Source organism: Pangasianodon hypophthalmus, chromosome 25, assembly GCF_027358585.1.
Source record: "Pangasianodon hypophthalmus isolate fPanHyp1 chromosome 25, fPanHyp1.pri, whole genome shotgun sequence".
Classification (NCBI taxonomy): domain Eukaryota; kingdom Metazoa; phylum Chordata; class Actinopteri; order Siluriformes; family Pangasiidae; genus Pangasianodon; species Pangasianodon hypophthalmus.
The window spans coordinates 12,274,304-12,292,774 of NC_069734.1; the positions used below are offsets into that span (position 1 = coordinate 12,274,304).

General features: G+C 37.4%; 1 protein-coding gene across 2 annotated transcripts in view; it reads right to left on the reverse strand.

Moving 5' to 3' along the window:
- The window catches only part of cdh31 (cadherin 31), a 32,728-nt gene that overhangs the window by 3,180 nt on the left and 11,077 nt on the right, over positions 1 to 18,471 (reverse strand). Inside the window, exons 1-10 of one of the 2 annotated variants that reach the window (XM_026946743.3) lie at positions 7,130 to 7,455; positions 6,783 to 6,897; positions 4,555 to 4,808; positions 2,983 to 3,120; positions 2,742 to 2,897; positions 2,461 to 2,605; positions 2,107 to 2,279; positions 731 to 859; positions 348 to 533; positions 12 to 256 (exon numbers count right to left, since the gene is read on the reverse strand). In XM_026946743.3, the coding sequence (XP_026802544.3) occupies positions 12 to 256; positions 348 to 533; positions 731 to 859; positions 2,107 to 2,279; positions 2,461 to 2,605; positions 2,742 to 2,897; positions 2,983 to 3,120; positions 4,555 to 4,808; positions 6,783 to 6,897; positions 7,130 to 7,180 (1,592 nt within the window). In that variant the 5' untranslated portion in view covers positions 7,181 to 7,455. Of the gene's footprint in view, positions 1 to 11; positions 257 to 347; positions 534 to 730; positions 860 to 2,106; positions 2,280 to 2,460; positions 2,606 to 2,741; positions 2,898 to 2,982; positions 3,121 to 4,554; positions 4,809 to 6,782; positions 6,898 to 7,129; positions 7,456 to 18,471 lie in introns of those variants that run through there. The other variant, XM_053229444.1, reaches the window with a different exon arrangement.

Sequence of the window (18,471 nt, forward strand, 5' to 3'; positions counted from 1 at the left end):
GAAGCTCGTACGTCACTTTCTGGGACTTCCCAGTGTCCGGATCAGTGGCAGTGTACAGCGTCAGCTGACTACCAAGCGCTGCATTTTCTTCTGCGGTAATGACCTTCTCCACTGGGTTGAACACTGGAGCCTCGTTCACGTCAACAACATTTACAATCACCGTGGCAGTGGAGGTAGGCAAAGGTTTCGCAAACGGAACCTCATTTTCTACAGCCACCACCAGTGTGTATCTGTTGTTGCTCTCAAAGTCCAATGGCTGTGAAAATATGTATATTAAAATTATGTAAGTGTACAAAATCATTAGGGCACACATAACTGATGACATTTCAAACTAAGTTGTGCACTACCTTGACAGTAGTAATGATGCCCTCCTGTTTGTTTGGTCCTGTGCTAATGTTGAAAAATCCACCACTGTTTCCACTAACAAACTTAAACTTTGCTGCCCAGGCAGCTGACTGTGCATCGTCATCATCAGTCACTGGCATTTTCACCACCACAGCTCCCACTGAACCCTCATCAACGGTCACCTCGTACTGGAAAAACAAAGGCTTGCATTAATAGTGAAGGTGAAGACGACTTAAGTAATTTAATCAAACTTGGTAACTACTTTATCATAAGTTTGAAATACCTCTAAGAACAGAATTAATATTTAAAGATTTGGAGCAAAGATTCATTTTAAAAGCAATAATTTAAAGCAAACCATTAAAACCATAACCATTAATTTCCTTACCAAATTTTTCAGAAATTTAGGAGCATTGTCATTGCTGTCCGTTACAGTAATAACAGCTTTTCCAGTGACGGTCAGTCCATTTCCCTGCATATCTGCTGCTCGAATCTCCAAAGTATACTCACTATATTTCTTAAATACAAAACATTTTATAACTTTAAAACCACATTCAACATCAATTCTATGTATTTACATGCAAAAATACGTTAATCCAAATTAATTTAAACTCCACAATTGGAATAAATTTACAGTTACATCTACCCCAACAATTTAAATGCATGTTTTACTCCAAACCAAATTTATGTGAATACAGCGAGTAACACTTGGTGTTAACATTACCTTATTAGAAAGCGCCCTGTCCCAATTTAGAAGTAGCTAGGGTTCAAAACCTACTTTCAATGAGCCTCATTTTATCAATCTTTTACTAAAACTGTGTGCAAATGTAAGTAAAAGCCAAGCCGGACTTTTAAGACAAAAAAATAAAAAATAAATAAAATAACCACACCACATTATAGAAAAGGTGATTTAGTTGCAAATTGAGGTAAAAAGAAAATGACTCCACATGAAAACAGAGCAAGAAAATATCTACTGTATCCAAATGATCACAGACACCAAGTACATAATTAAGAAAACTACTATGTTTAATATTTATTTTAGTTTTTTCTTGAAGTGTTTTGGGATCTCTTGACCAGAAAGCTCTCCTAGACCAATGCACCCTCCCTGATGCAGTGATGGAAAAGCAGGAAGTACGTGTTATATAGAAGAAGCCAACGATGACACGCAACACACTAAGTAGTACACTGCATAGGCTCACTGCAGCTTGAGACAGTCACTTGCTAATAAAGTGTTGCACAAGATGCCGCCAAACAGAAGAGACTGGCACACTGGACACGGCAGCTTTCCCTCCTTTTATGCAACTTGAACGACTGCTCTTATTTATGTAAAAACTCTTGTGTTAAAAAAAAAAAATTTATGAAAAAAATCTTCTATTCAGCTTCATAAATGAGGCTCATTAATAAAGCCTGGAACAATCTGTACCTCACATCATTATGCACTGAATTGATTGGATGCCTATTCCATGCAGCATCCAACTTTATTATTTTACAACCTTTTAAAATGTTTAAAAAAAATTTTTTTTTTTAAAAACCCTTGTTATTTTGGTCAAAATGGACAGAATTCCAACAAACATGATTCTACAAGATTCCAATTGTGTAAATAAAAGTTTACATTATTTAGAAATAATTAAGTGTTAATAGAAATAGTATGCTAGTTAATATATTATCCATCTTGTTTGATCACACAAATTTCTGCCAGCCAGACTACTGACAATTAGAATGTATATAATTGTAGCTAGTGAGAAACCTGATTTGTGCACTCACCTCTCTGTCCAGGCCATCAGCATTCACTCGAATTGCTCCACTGACAGGGTTGATCGCAAACATGTTTGGACTTGGCTCTGGTGGAATCTGACCGAGGATGGAGTACCTGATATCAGCGTTGTCAGTATTCGGATCATCCGCATCAGTGGCACTGACTGTCATGAACTCAAATCCTTCAATCAGAAAGTAATAAGACATGAAAATCTGAGTAGTTTGAGTAACAGTAATGATGGACTATATGGACACCTGAGCAAGACACCCACATGGGTTTGTTGAACACCCTATTCCAAAAGCATGGCATTATTATGGATGGACATTATGGATAGAGAGTTATGAAGGCTTTAAAATAACTACCTATTTTTGAAGCTTCTGGTACACTGCCAACGAATGGATCTTGAGTGAAGACAGGATGGTTATCATTCTGGTCCAGCACTTGGACTATAACCTCCATGGGAGGTTCTATAATATTATCAGTAACTGAGTGAGCACTGGCTTGTAGCTGGAGTTTAAAAAAAAAACAAAACAAAACAAAACAAGGGGGGGGTTAATTATTAAAACTTGAACCAATATTCTTGTATGGGAGAATCTTTTCTGATGCTTGATGACAGATACAGACAAACTGAAAAAAGTCTCACCACATATTTATCTTTTGTTTCTCTGTCTAGAGGCATTGACACATAGAGCCAACCATTGTTCCTGTCTATTGTGAAAAGTCCTACTGGAGGCTGGTCTGCTCCTTCACCACTGATGCTGTACACCATCTTTGTTTCTTTGGCATGACTGGACTTAATCTGGGCACGAGAAGGGACAACTTGATATAAAATAAAAGATGCACATGGAAGATTCTTTCTCAAATTACAGATCAGCTCTACATACCTGCACCATCTGCTTGGGGAAAGGCCCACGATCCTTCTCAGAGATTGAGATTGGAGGAATCACCCACTCTCTTTTTCTCCTCCGCAACCCACCTGATTTTGGAAACTCAAGAAGTGGGAGAACTGAGGATGATTCAGTCTATAAAAACAATAAACAAAGAACAAATAGCACACTCAGTACCATGACTCCAGTAGTTACTCCAAAGACCCACTGTCTACAGCAAGGAAGACTGCACAAATGGGTCAGTTTAAAACATTAGCTTCAGCATCTCATAACAGCATTAACTACTCATCCAGCTGTAACTGTAACGCCAATATTAACTTTTTTTTTTTTTTTTAAACAAGAAATTGTTATTCTTGGATAAGATCTGTCAAAATGCCTTCAGTAGATATAAAAGGTCTACACGTCCTTAAAATTGCAGGTTTTTGCGATGTAAAAAAAAGAAACCCAAATAAATCCTGTCATCTTTTCCCACCTGTGATACAGCAACCAACAAAATTCACCTTCCAGCATGAAAACAACCCAAAGCACAAATCCAAGGGTATGGAAGGGGAAAGAAGAAAAAAAAAAAAAGAAAAACAGTGGCTTCAGAACAAGATAAACATTTTCACTTGAAGATGGCTGTGCACAGGACAGCCCCTTGCAATTTGACAGATCTGAAGCATCTTTACAAGGAAGAGTGGAATACAATTGGGAAATCATAAGTAGCTCGACCCTAAATAAATAAATAAATAAATACATGACCTAGCGTGTATTACAAGCAAAAGGTGCTTTAACAAAACACTAGTTAAAATGTATGCACTAGAGATAAAACATGCTGTTAGTGGTACACTTTAAGGAGAGTTATAAACTGCATACAGCAATTAGTACCAGTCCACTAATTTAATTGGACATACAGCATTCCAACACTGCTGTTATTTAGTGTAACAGCACAGGTACGTCTCCACTGTTTGTATCACTCTGCTTGTCCATGTCCGCTACACAAAATTCCAATTCTAACAATAGTTTGCTACATTACTACACTTACTATGGGCTGTCAATCAGTGCATTGCATGACAACTCAACACTCTAGCTGTGGCTTCTTTGGGAACTACGTTGGGACAGAGCTAAAATAAATAAAATACTTGGTCATATTGTGTCTGAAATGTCAGTTACTCAATTTTAATTTCTTGTTTAGAAATAGAACTGCTGTATAAACGCAATCACACTTGCAATGGTGCTTATATCAGGATATTGTTTAAAAGGGAGCCACATGAAACGTTCCTGCTTACTATGATAAGTGGCTAAAAACAGTGAACTTATGGACCTCAACTTGCACTCCCCCTCCAAGTATGGAGCCACCATTTTGTTAGCAAAACTAAATATTGATGCGTTTTGCAAAGACATCTGAGTACTGCGATTTATTTTTGCCATATGGCTCACCCATGAAGGCAAGTAAGCAAGTCCTCTTGACTATACACACATTTTTCAGTGGAAACAAATGACTGTATACTACTTTAGACAGTTCTTCAAAATACTTCAATGACATTCTGCAGTTTGTCCAGCAGAGGTCAGACTAGTTAAGAGGTGTACCTGCACAGCCTCAACCGCCCCAACGTCTTCCTGCTGCCCGTGATGGTGGCCAGCTCGACCCTGATGTTCCACTCTCACCAGCGCAGTGTGTTTCTTTCCTCTGGAGTCCCAAGCATGGACAGAGAACATCTTATGGCCATTATGAAGAGTGACCTGTCTCTTCAGCTTCACTGTGCCATCTGAGGCTACATGAAACCGCTTATCAGCGGAATCAAAGATGGTCCGCGTTCTTCCACTGCAGTCATCGAAAACAACTGAACAGGAAACAAGAATTAATGGAGTCGGTATTTAATAATAATAAAACATTTTTAGTTCAAAGTGCTGAAGAATTCTGAAATCTTTGGGCACTCATCTTGTCTAAAATACTGGTTGTATAAATTGCAGTCCAACGTTAAGACTGCAGTTAAATTTCTAGTCTGACATTAAACAGAGCAGCTAAAAAAATAAAATAAAATAGGCATGCGTAAAAACATTATATGGACTAACATGCACAACACAAACATGCACTTTGTCTAGACCTCAGTAAAACGAAACCACAGGATAACATTTTGCATAAAACACACAACAGGATTTCATGGGGATTCCACAGGGTCATAATAACCAGCAAGGTAGAGGACACCACGTTACACGTTAAGAGCTAATATAAAGGCTTGTAATGAGGACGTGGTGAGCTAAATCAACAGCAAAGCAAAAATAATTTGCCATCAGGCAGGCAGCTTAGCAAGACGTGTGGGTGTGATGGAGGATCACCTTTGTGATGGCATTCCAACTCACTGAAACAAAATCCAGTAGCTTATACCAGTGGTTCTCAAAGTGGGGTCCAGGGACCCACTGGGGGCTGTGAAGCCTAGCCAGGCAGTCCTTGAATTTTTTTTGTTTTATTTACAGCGGTGGAAATCACAACTCATCATTATCAAAAGTTAGTGTGTGTAATAAAAAGTTAATATTATTAGCCTGACCTTATAGTTATTAACCTGATTATAAACATTCTACTTGACTGGTCACTTGAAATGAATGGGTTTAGTTTAAATGTTAATAGCTCAAAATAAATAACTTCAAATAATGTCAACTTGGACTTAAATGTGTTCTGTCAGTGGAAAGTTGAAATGAAAAATAAATCTTACTTATTGAATGATAACGAAAGAATAAGCATCTCCATGATTAAGGTCAACAAGCTTCCAGTCGATATAGTACACAAAATAAAAGTGAAATGAATATTAGCCTAACCACATATGGTCAGATTAATGACAGTCTTTGGTTTTAGCCAGAAAAAAGAAACTAGCCTCTGTGGAAAGTACCTAAATATATATTTGCTGAGGCTTGAACACTGTCGCCATATAAGCTTTGCGGAAGTGAAAATTTGTACACCTGGTCTTGTTCAAGCTTGTATTTCCACACCCATAGAAGCTCAAAGGGAGCGAAAGCACAGACCATGAGCTCAACTTTCTGAACCAGCCATACACACGTTAACACCCGCAACAGCCTAAGGATGCAGTACAGTTCACAAGCACTTGATCCATTCTAATACAAATCAAGTAGCACCTCGGAGGAGACACAAAGCACACCATTTTCAGGTAATTAAGGAAAGGACCATTCTTATTCAAGCTGAACGTTAGGAATGAGCTGCTGGGTGTTTAAACACAATACAGAATCGGTAAAAGAAATCAGAAGCAGCTGTAGCAGCTGAAAATAAAATGCAGGCTATATAAGCAGCTGTAGTCTACCAAGCAAGGCTACAGTCCTTATCAAACAAAGCAGCTCAGAGTTTCAGGAACTCAAGGTAATAATACAGAGTCACTAGAACACATTTATCTAAAACTGAGTGGCCTTCAGCTACTGAGATCAAGCATACACCCCAGTGCGCTTTGGTTTGAACAAACTTCACTAAACTTAAAGACCAAAAGGTACTTTACAACTAAAAGTGGAATAAGACTGATTGATTCACCCCAGCTAATAATTTAAATGTGAAATAGAGCACACCCTAGTTTGCAAACCAAGTCGAATGAGGGAATAAAACAAGTTAAATATACAGCAAAATTATCTGAAGCACCCAAATGTAAGTTAATAATAAAGAGCAAAGCAAAACAGACGCCGCTCAAAAGCAGTCCCTAATTATGTATTAAGTTGGAAACCAATTAAAGACATACAAACAAAATGTAAGCCAAGACCACAATCTTTTTTTTAGCTTTGCTTTTTTCCATAATAAATGGGAATGTGTGGTAATGTACCTGTGCCGATCCTTGTGCCAATCTGCAGGTGTTCTCTGTGAACTCTGAGGAGGAAAAGATCAGAAGCAAAGCCAGGAGAACATGGCGTCGACTCCACGCATCCACCGCAAAGGACCTGGGTGACGAAGAAAGACTGTTTGTTTCGCTTAGCCTTTTTTTTTAAGCGAATTTAATTAAACAAGTGGTTTTATGCGTTAGAAGAGAAAACGAGGAACAATCATATTTTGAATGGTTTAACTCGTTTTCCGAACTTGTTGAAAAAAGCGACACGTTCGTAAATTCAAACTAGAGCAAATATGGCATGACGCCAAGAGAGAAACACTCAGAAAATATATGTATATATCTACCTGCAGTAAAACAAACAGAACTCCCAACCACGTATCCCATTTAGGCTCCATTCGACGCCGGGTGGAAAAAAATTCAAAATATAATCCTTTTAATCTGAGAGAGCAAAGTGCGCTGCCACTGCGTGAAGATTTTTAAACTAGTCGGCGGCGATTTGAGGAAATAAGCTTCAGCAGGTAGTTTCGGCTGTGACGCAACCGCAGCCAGGTGACCTCGCCCATCCGCTCGCGCGCGCGCGCTCCAAATATGGACACTTCTGCCGCGAAGCTCCGCCCACCGCCAGGTAAACTCTCCAGCACATCCGAGAAAACTCGCTCAGCAGCTGCAGCGAAAAAAACAAAACAAGACTACTACTAATAACAATCATAATGAAGAGAAGAATCAGGTCATAACTGCAAAACTCAACGCATGCACCGCTTCCTCTACAGACCTGCAGTTTCAGAAGTATTCAGACGCTCACCTTTCTCAAAACACAAGCAATAAGGAAATCCTGTAGCCTAATTCCACCGAGTTGTTTGTAAAAGCTGAATCATAGCTAACCTTCAGACTAGATCTACACAAACAGTCAAGCAGCTGTGTGTCATTCAGATTCCTGGAGTGGAAATTGACCAGCTATGGCTGAAACGAGTTACACTGCATTTATACTTTACTTTGCAGATGTGCAGGTCAGGCTGAGAGGCTTGATAGTGTCACTCCAGACTGTTCACATGAGAAAGAGCTGCAGTCTGCTGTAAGGTTCAGAGACGGAGTGGAGCTGAAAGAGGCGTTTATACTTAATGATGCGAATGAAGTGCCTTTACAACTACTTCAGCAAGTCACTCAGTCTGTACTACTCGCTTGTTGTAATTGTGGTTGTGTGTTATGTCAGTTCTGTTAATCAATCTTCATTTGAGCTCTTTATCAAAGAAATTTTGGTATTATAAAGGGCTATATATATATATATATATATATATATATATATATATATAATGTGTGTGTGTTTATTTATTAAAATTATGAAAACCTAAACTTGGCTGGAAGTTTAAAACAAATGGGAGGTGAGTTCCCAGCAAACACTATTGCATTATAATCTTCACTGGCAGCTTACTCAGGATTTCTTTTCTTACTCATCATCTGCAGTACAGACTGGTTAGACATGCATTAATAATGCAGTAGAGATTATGGACTGCTATCACTTCTTTACACCACCTGCAGGGAAGAAAAAACATATCTAATAGCTAGCCTTGTGTTTTAGTGATGTTCTGCCTATGCATGTATTTAGTCTATTTATTTACAATTTAAACATTAAGTGCAAATAACTAATTAGTCTGTGTGTGTCTTGCCTTTATTTTCAACAACACTAACATTAATAGGAAACTTCTCTGGTTAATTTTATATATATATATAAAGTGACACTGTAGCTTCCAAATAGCAGTGCTTATTAATACAGTCAAAGAGAGAAGTGGTTAAGATCCAAAAACCTGGCCCTGAGACAAACTGAAACATTGCTATTTTTCCTCCAGTGTGATCATGAGTTTTCAATGTGATCACACACACACACACACACACACACACAGGACTGCAGTTTATTTCTGACATTAAAGAGAAAAGAGGCACAAAACCCTACTCTCTTTCCACCCAAATAAATGGCAAGTACTTTTCCCTCAATGGAAAGTAAAATATCAAACATTAATTAAAATTTCAGCTAAGCTAACAAAGTGCGAGCCCCTTTCCCTTTTTACCTAACTAGCTAGCTACTATAGCTCATTTAGCAAAAAAACAAAACAAACAAAACAAAACAAAAAAACAAAACAAAACAAAAAACAAACAAAAACAAAACAGTTTGACTAACGTACTTTCGCCTTTTTTTTTTTTTTTTAAATCACCTCTCATTATATTTATAATTTACACACTCTGGCCCATATTTTAGATAAACTAGTTTAGCTGTGCTAGTTTGCCACCTGTTTATTTGGACATATGGATACGGCTAATATAGCTAAGGTATGCGACAGTAATATAACTAGCTAAAATTTGAACTAAAACAATTACCTTCATTGCTCTTTGTGAGCTTTAGTAAGCTTAAATAGCTTGTATTTTACTGTTATCTATCTATCTATCTATCTATTTAATTATTTATTTAAAAGTAATTGTTCTACTTAGCCGTTTCACCTGCAGCCACGAAAAGACAAATTACCTCAGGGATTTTTATGGGTTGCCAGGTCTGCATAAAAAGCCACACTGTAAGCGGTATATAATAAATAAACCTATAAACATGACAGTTACATTCATGCAGGTTTGTACAGGGCTAATGTAGGAGAGTGCCTCACATGATCCCTTGTGCACGTTTTATTTTATAGATAAAATTTAAAACACGTTAAAATCAGTTCCAAAATAAAAAAATAAAACACCAAAAAACCCTTACAGGAAAGTAAGAAATCACACCATAACCGCGGACCTGGCAACACGGAACGTACTCTATTTCCAGTTCCTTTGCAAATTTTGGACTAATATTAAGTTCTGTCATTTTACTTATTTATATATTTTGAGTTATTGTACAGTGTTATATTAGTATTATCCAAACATGATTTGTAGATACATAAATAATGATTATTGTAAAATAAAAATAATTATTCTAAAATATTTAAAAAAAATTATAAAATATGAAAAAAAGGTCAGAAGAAAGTATGTCATTTGTTTTCAGAGGTCTGTGTAAATATGTTTCTCTGAATTCAAAAATGGGTAGCATGATGATGATTCACATGGTTTCCTCATGTCTGTGTGGGTTTTCTCTGGGTACTCTGGTTTCCACCCACTGTCCAAAAACATAGCAGCAGGTGGATTGGATACACTAAATTGCCCCTCAGTGTGAGTGTGTGTGCTTAGTGCCCTGTGGGACAAGTGTCTCATCTAGGATTGTCCCCGCATTGTTCCCGTGATAGGCTCCAGATCCACTGTAAACCTGAATTGGATAAAGTGGTTACTGAAGATGGATTAATGAATGAATTAAAAGAAAAATCTAAAAATTTCCTCTGAAACGGTCTTGATAATATATTTTTGTCATTACCTCATTTCGTCTTTCAACTGCAAAATACACATCATGACATGTGGACCACTCTCAAATAAACCCTTTCCCGACAAAGCTGTCTATAAAACATGTGTACTGATAGACCAGGCTTGATGTATAATGATGTATAATAAAATCCATCAAAGCCTGCTATTGTCTTTAAGTTTAAGGGATGGTCTTACAAGAAAAGCCATCCAGCTACTGCCCAATGTAATGTAATCTCCCTGTGTCACTCCTCAGAAAAGTCTGTGATGTGTGTTAGTGTAAGTGTTTTTGTATGAAATCTGATTTTTCTGAGTGCCACTTCAAAATGGCTTTCATGTAAGCATCATAACCTCATTGCACATCCTGCACAGTTTCACTGTCACTAGAGGAGCCAGTGATAAGCTGAGTTGTGTATTTTGCCCTATTCTTAATGGGTGTTCAACAGTGTACAGTAGTTTTCTAGTGTAGGATTGCACCTTTGTAAAGACATTTTGCCTATTGTGTACCCAACATAGTAACTTAATAGTACTCCTAGAATTCTCTATTCTGCGAACATAGCGTGCTTCTCAAACTTCTCTACAACGATGGAATGAATACTAGCACCAACAATGTACTTGGCTTTGCTAATTACCAGTCTCAAATTCCTCTGACCAGCAGGGAGAGAAGAGAGAGGATTGTGTTAATCATTTGTTTGGATTCTGTGTATCTGTGGTTGTAGATTAGCCCCAGAGGACAAATACCCCAGTGGGGTTAAACAGTAAAGTTTATGCTAACATGTGACCATGAGGAGGGATTGTGAACTGTGTCTGCACAGTTTTCCCAGACTGAACCACGAGGTCAGTGAGTACACACTTGGGGTGAGATCTTCACTTCAGCATTGCAGCATAATGCCTCTTTTTAATATCTCAGCTATGTCTGACATATTTCACTGGAATTTTGATATAAAGTGAACCTTGGCTGGTTTGTTTTGGTGCCTCTTTATCAACTTGAGATGTGTAAAGACACTTTGTGTGCCAGGGAGGAATCCTGGTTTAGCCGCTACACCAACGAAGAGAATGTTCTTTCACTTAAGCACCAAATCTCAGAACTTCTTAATTTACTGTTTTTTTTTATACAGAAATAGCACATATTAATGACAAAGGTTAATAATAACATTGAACTCCAGTACAAAGTAGATACAAAACACACACAGAAATACATCTAATCATGGTTCCAGGTAGTGAAATGAATTTTGACATTTTGACATTTTAGCTGTTAAGCTGATATGATCATTTCCACTGACGTAATTGTTTAGCTGAGATAACATGCCTCACAGACAAAAAACTAATTGTTCATTTTGAAGATGCTACACATATAGATGTTTAATGTACGTATTTTTGATATTTTATGTAACATCTACAGCTTCCCTGGTTTGATCCTGAGCTTGGGTTACTGTCGCATATTCTCCCCCTGTTTGCTTGTTCATCCATCTCCCACAAACATTAGGTAAATTGGTAGGTAAATTGGCAACACTAAAAATTGCCTTTAGGTGTGAATTAATGTGTGTGCATGGTGACCTGTGATAGACTGGCATCCTATGCAAGGTGTATTCTCACCTTGTGTCCAGTGTTTCCAGTATAGGCTCTGGATCTCTACCCTGATCAGTATAAAGCAGTTACGGAAGAAAGATGAATGAATATTTAATGTTTTAGTGTAGGAAGAGAGCATTATATCATTTGGGCATGTGGTTAGACTGTTACTTCCCTGCGTTAAAAGCCATGGTGATAATTTTCTTTTTCTGAAAGAGAAACAAAGTTTTGCAGTGTAAGGCAGGGTGAAAGGTGAAAGATACCACCAGTGTTACTCATACTACATTTGACTCAAATAGAATACTCTCATGAACAGTCAACATTAAGGTGTGTCCCGTAATAAATAATAAAGCATTTCAAGATATGATGCATCGCTGTGATTACTTTTCTCTTGTTCGTAACAACGTCGGCCACATTTTATATGTATTTTGAGGGTTGGGGAAGATTGGCAATATATGCTGAAATCCATTATAGACTTAGAAATACACTGAATTGAACAAATGTATTTGACATGCATTATAAAATATATATGCTCCTGCATTTAGTGTCCCTGTGGGTTATAATTATTTAGCAGGGCTTTTGAAGTGACTGCACCACCCTACAGTGGCCTGTGTTTTTCGGCTCAGAACAAGGCAAGTGTTTTGTATACAGCAGCTAAGAAAAAGGCGTTGATTATGTGATGAAAGCCATTTTGGTTAGGAAAGGCAACAGCAACAAGCTTTTGTGAAGGACCTTGCTCTTAGCCACCGCCTTTAGTGTGGTCTAACAATGATTAACCAGCCACATTTCTTTTTCGAAAGTAAACATTCGGTACTGTATGGAGCCAGGTTAAAGAGTTAACAAAACATGAAGATTCAATTAATACACTGGACATTCGAATGACAGGCTATGCACTATATTAGTTAAAGCTACCCCTTAGAGTATTTCGCTGATTTTACTCTAAGCTTCCACTGAAGTGCCTTTACCAGCAGACAGATGGGAAACGGACTTGTTTTGACCATGAATGATAGATGTGGGCTGTATTGTGGTCGGAGAACAAGCTATGGGAGATTTCTGAGTGAGTGTTGAAAGAGTGCTGTGAACTGGGTGAGGCTCTGTAGCTGACAGTAGGGGGAAGGGAGCTTATCTCTTCATGGACAAACCAGTTCTGTATTGCGCCATCAAAGCTTCCTACTTATCCACTTCAAAGTTACACACTGTGCTTTTGACAAAACTGTCCCACTCAGAACGAAACTGCAATGAACAATCACAAGGGCAAATGTTGGCTATTACATGAGCTTTTACCAAGCATAATGCGCTGCATGGTGTATGCTCAGTAATGGGTCTGGACTCTAATGAACACTGATGATAAGGACTAAAATGCTGCCCTCAGCCAATATCCCTCCCCTTCTAGCAGCTAAAATGCAACCATAAGCCAATATCCGTCTCCTCCTTCCAATGATTGACCCATCGCCTTTAAAAGCCCATCACAGACGAAAGCTGCTTTTAGATTGCATGAAATGTTTATGCTTACGCAACTTTAAGAATCATATTAGCATGCGGTGTCAAGTTTCCGAAAAGCGTCATCATGAAAATGCATCTTAAATCATGCTCTCAGAGCAGCTGACATGAGATGGGTTTCATGGCCAGAAGACGTGTCCTATCTTGTTTTACCCCATTTCTTGATGCTTTTGTTCCATGGAATGTGTGACACCTCCCGGCTCCTGCTGATCCAAGTGTATGGCTCCATGGCTGGAGGCTAATGCTAGTCTGTGGCTGTGTAGATGAAACACTTCCCCTTGCCAGTCAGTACTGCATGCCAACTTCATTCAATCTTGTGGCTTGATGAGACACAGTTTCAGTATTGACTTTTATTCTTCTGCTATAAGCAATACCACGGTTATTATCAGGTATCAGGCAGAAACTGCAGAAATGGGCAGCGAAAGGTCTTCAGTGAAAGGTCATTACCTGGAGTCTTGCCATGTGAAATACACACACAACCCCCCCAAAAAGTCCAAGAAATTTAGTTCAATTTAATTCTATTGTGATATACAAGTAAAACAGTACCTTATGGTGGGGATGGTCAGAAAAAAAACTTGAATGACATCACTCTAGCTTTATAGGAATGTTTTTCCTGTGTTAAAGTAAATTTCTCATGTGTGTCTTTGTTTAAGTATTTGCACAGGAGTTCAACTCGTGTTGCATGTCATCACATTCTTTGCTGTCCCACCGACAGGTTTTCGCTCAACTCAAGCTTTGTTGACACTAAATATTCTCTCTTGACACCGTCTTTGTTCATCAGGACAAACTGATCTCTGTTGGTATTGTGTTTCCTGGTCAGTCGTGGACAGGAGGCAAAGAGGGGGTTGCTGATAATGGCAGCCTCAGGGTTAGATGGCCTGTGTTTAGCCCTGAACAAACCTGCCACACCCAAAATCTCTCGCCAGACCAGTCAATCTCTTACCTTAAACGCAATTGTCAACAAAGAAAGTGTGCTGTGTGAATTCCTAGTGCGTACGCCTACAATGGGCTACAGTAGATTATGCACTGTGGCAGAAATATTTAAAAAATTCAAACAGAACACAATGAGGGAAAAAGCTAATTTCTGTAATTTTGCACTAAAGCAAATTTCTGATCGTCCACAGTTTTGTTCCTAAAAGAAAACGTTTTAAACGTTTTAAAACGTCGACTGTTGCTCATAAAAGCAAAATACAAGCACAAGTATCTACCAAGACCGTGGACAGGTTGTGATCTTATAAACAGCGAGAATGCAAATTGCATGTGGAAGGTGTGTTACCAGGCTCTGTATAAGCGGGTATTTCAGGCTGAGACAGGCTTAAGGGCACAATGGAGCGTCACACGCACGACAGGTGCTGAGTTAAAACACCTTTTCACAGACATTTTGGGTTTTTTAAAATTAATCAAATGAAACAATTAAACAGCTAATTAAAAAAAAACACACTAATGGAGTGATACACTGTAGTGTCACTAATGAGGCTGCATTTTCAACTGTCTAAATGATCAATCCTGTGTTTCATAAATAAGAACCAACTGATGTTTAGTGATTGCAAAATATCTTCTACAGTTTTATTTAATATATATTGTAATTTTGATGGATCCCATATTCCAATTAAATCACCACCTGTGTATGTCCTACTGTTGATGTGTGCACTCTGCTGTTCAGGGTTTAACAATGCCTACATGTCTGACTTCCTGTCTGTGTTCATATGAAATGAATAATTTACAAGAAAAGAAACTAAAGCATAGACATGAAAGCAGTGATACACTGTAGTGTCACAAAACCTGTTCTTGGCATGTTCAAGCATGCGTAAAACACAATGACGAAAGCCAAAACACACAAGCTAGAACATGAGTGTTTAACAAAGTGCCACAAGCCAACTCACCAAACAATATTTTATAAAGGGGATTTTTAATGGGGATTTTTTTTAATGTTGCCAACAGTATTGACATTTAAATCATTTACCCTGTCAGGAAAAATAACAAAATAATTCAATTCTGTTTTATCGATTGTCCTTGTCGTCATTTTTAAATCCAGTTTAACATAGTTATATAAACCCTTTTAAACACCCATATGACAGATCATGTTTAAAGTCAACAAATCAACAAAAATGGTTATCTTTTAATAAAAAGAAAAAGTTTATTTCTCCAAATATATGTTTAATACAGGTGTTCAATACAAAATAATCTATAAAACAGGAAGGTGTTGTGTCTGCTTGATGAATAATCTACACAGTCAACCAGTGACTGTGTGTGTGTGTGTGTATGTGTGTGTGTGTGTATATGTGTGAGATAGAGAGAATGAATCACCCATTATCAGTCTAAAAGATCAAGGGACTTTCCAGCCTCTCAATAGAATTTTTTTATCAAGTGGTCTAATTTGTATTTAGCTCATTTTTTCCATTTTCATTGAAGACAGAACAGCATTTCTATGGAAAGCTAGTTTGGCTACCAGCAATATACATTGTTAAAAATCTGTTCAACTTTCCGGGGCAGCAAACACATTTGATGCCTCTCATTTTGCTTAGAATGACACAATAGACAGTCAGTTGGATCAACAAAAAAAGATGACCATTTCAAAATTTGGATGTAACTTGATGTATAACTTCACAACAAACAGAAAGGTGATGAATTAAAGGCAAACGGTGGTTCCGTTATGTTGAAGGGGCATTTTGCTGGCGTGGGTTTTGTCCATTTATCCCCTTAGAGGAAAGTGTTAATGCAAATCAGTGTAAAGTTCTTCTGACTATTCTTTATCTTTATCCTGTGATGAAATATTTCTATCCTGATAATAGTGGTCTCTTCCAGGATGCACATCCACCGGGTACAAGAGCTCATTGAATGGTTTGATGAGTAAGAAACTCTTGTAAATCATATGCTATGGCCTTTACACTCACCAGATCTCAGCCCTCATGAACACCTATGGTGTAGATTTTGAAGTGTTAGACAGCACTCTCCACCACCATCATCAAAACACCAAACTGAGGGAATATCTTTTGGAGGAATGGTGTTCATCCCTCCATTACAGTTCCAGAGTCTTGCAGAATTATGTCAAGGTTCACTGAAGCTTTTCTGGTGGCTCCTGATGGCCCAACACCTTAAGAATATGCTTTACGTTGTTTTCCCCTCTAATTTGTCATCCGTGTATATAATTTTAGGATTAGGTGATTATTATGAATTACAGGACAGAAGGAAATGCTGTCATCTAGTGGTTAGAGTTTTAAAATTATTATTCATTTCATTATGAAAAAACATTTATCTGTGTGAATTAATATCTGTGTCTTAGAAATGATCACATTTCAGAATTTTAGTTGTAAAATTGGAGCATTTTAGTGATGTTTCCAGGGCAGACCTTAAAAATTTTTGACAACGAATGAGTATCAATTACTAGATTAGATTAGTCTGTGAATTTATGTTTATATTGCATTTCAAAATGCAGTATGTTTATACTGCATCTCAAAAATGAAATTAATGATAGACATAAGATTGATAGGATAACTGTGTCGCTGTTGCAGGAAGACAGTTGGTGGATTTGCATTTTTGCATTTTCTCTCTCTCTCTATAAAGAAAGAAACATCAAATATTAGCCCACAATCTTAACTCATCAATGACAAACTGTTCTGATCTCAGATAACCATTACAGAGTAAACCTGAACACTGAGAGATTCCCAAGTTCTTTCTGGGGACTTTCCCAAAAGAATAAAGAGTGGAAACATCTACAAAGTTGAAAACTTTCATAAATATTGAACTTTTATGAATATAAAAATAAAATTAAAAACTTAAACTGAAAATGAAGAATGAGCTTGAAATTTAAAAAAAAAAAAAAAAAAGAAAAAAAAAAAGAAAATGAGATTCAAGAAGTTTAGTAATCTTTTTGTCAGAAATGCTATATGAATCCTAAACATCACATAATAAGTTCTTTTAATGTACAGTATACCAGACAGTTTATTTATTTATTTAAATTGCAGGCTGTTCCACAGTTAAGTAAAGGAGACTGTATGGCTAATATTATACATCCTATTGAATTTGAGCTTTGAATTAGTTTTTATTTAAGTATTAAGAGCACTATTATGACTTTTAAGAGAAAGAAAATTGCTGCCATCTTGTGGCTACGTTCTCACTGAACTGACTCCAAGAATGAAAGGATTAGTTCTGCCCAGACTTTTGTCCAAACTTTTCTGAAAGGCAGACTCAAACAAATGTGACATTATGTATCACAACCAAACCTTATATGCCTGAACGTAATACACTAATTACACAGATTACTAATTACTAATTACAATTAACAAACAGCTGAGACAAACAACTGTTTTGGCTTCATGAGGGAAAAAAAGGGGGACAAGAAGGCATATGAGACACATGGGCATCTCAGACTGCACTGAAAGACACATCCACTTGAATAAATGTAGAAACAATGTAAATATCCAGATTTAAAATGTGTTAAAATGTTTCATTTTCCTGAAAACCCTTATGGATATGGATAAGAAAGCAGTGACTTACTGCTAACACAAATTCATTCACAGCATGTTTCAGCGTGCATGAAAAGAAAAGATAAACAGACAAGCTGGAACAAAGCATCACAAACACAGAAGAAATGTGATTATAGGAAGAGTCGCTTGTTGAAGTTGCAGGCATTGCCGAATCAGTCATGATTAAGGGTTTGGTCAAACCTCTGAGCATTCAAAATGCCAATCTTGTCAGGGTTATTAAAAGACTTCCATTAGCTACTCTTCTGTTTCCTCCACAGTCAAGATGTATTCAAAAAAATGTATTCAGAAACAGTCCAGGTATATGACCATGTCTTTGTGAATGTGTGGGTATGTTCGCAAGAAATGTTTCTGAACCCTTTGGAATGACCTGGATTCCTGCATTAATTACTTATATTAATAATATATGGCTTGATCTTCATCTGTCATAACAACAGACAAACACATTCTACATAAAATAATACGCAAACAACTGATCCTCTAACGATTAATCATTTACTGTCCAGGCAGGAAAAAGTACATGAATCATTGTTTTTAATTACTGGTAGAACCTCCTCCAAATGTTTTTGTAGCTGCTGATTGGACTTGCACAACGTTAAGGAGGAATTTTAGACCTTTCCTCCCTTAGCTGTTTCAGGGAGGAATGATCTGTTTCAGTCATTAAAATAGTCTGCATTTTGTTTCAGTTATTTAATATTGCTTGCATTTCTTGCATAAACAGCCCTCGTCAGGTCATGCCCCAGCATCTCAGATGGGTTATGGTC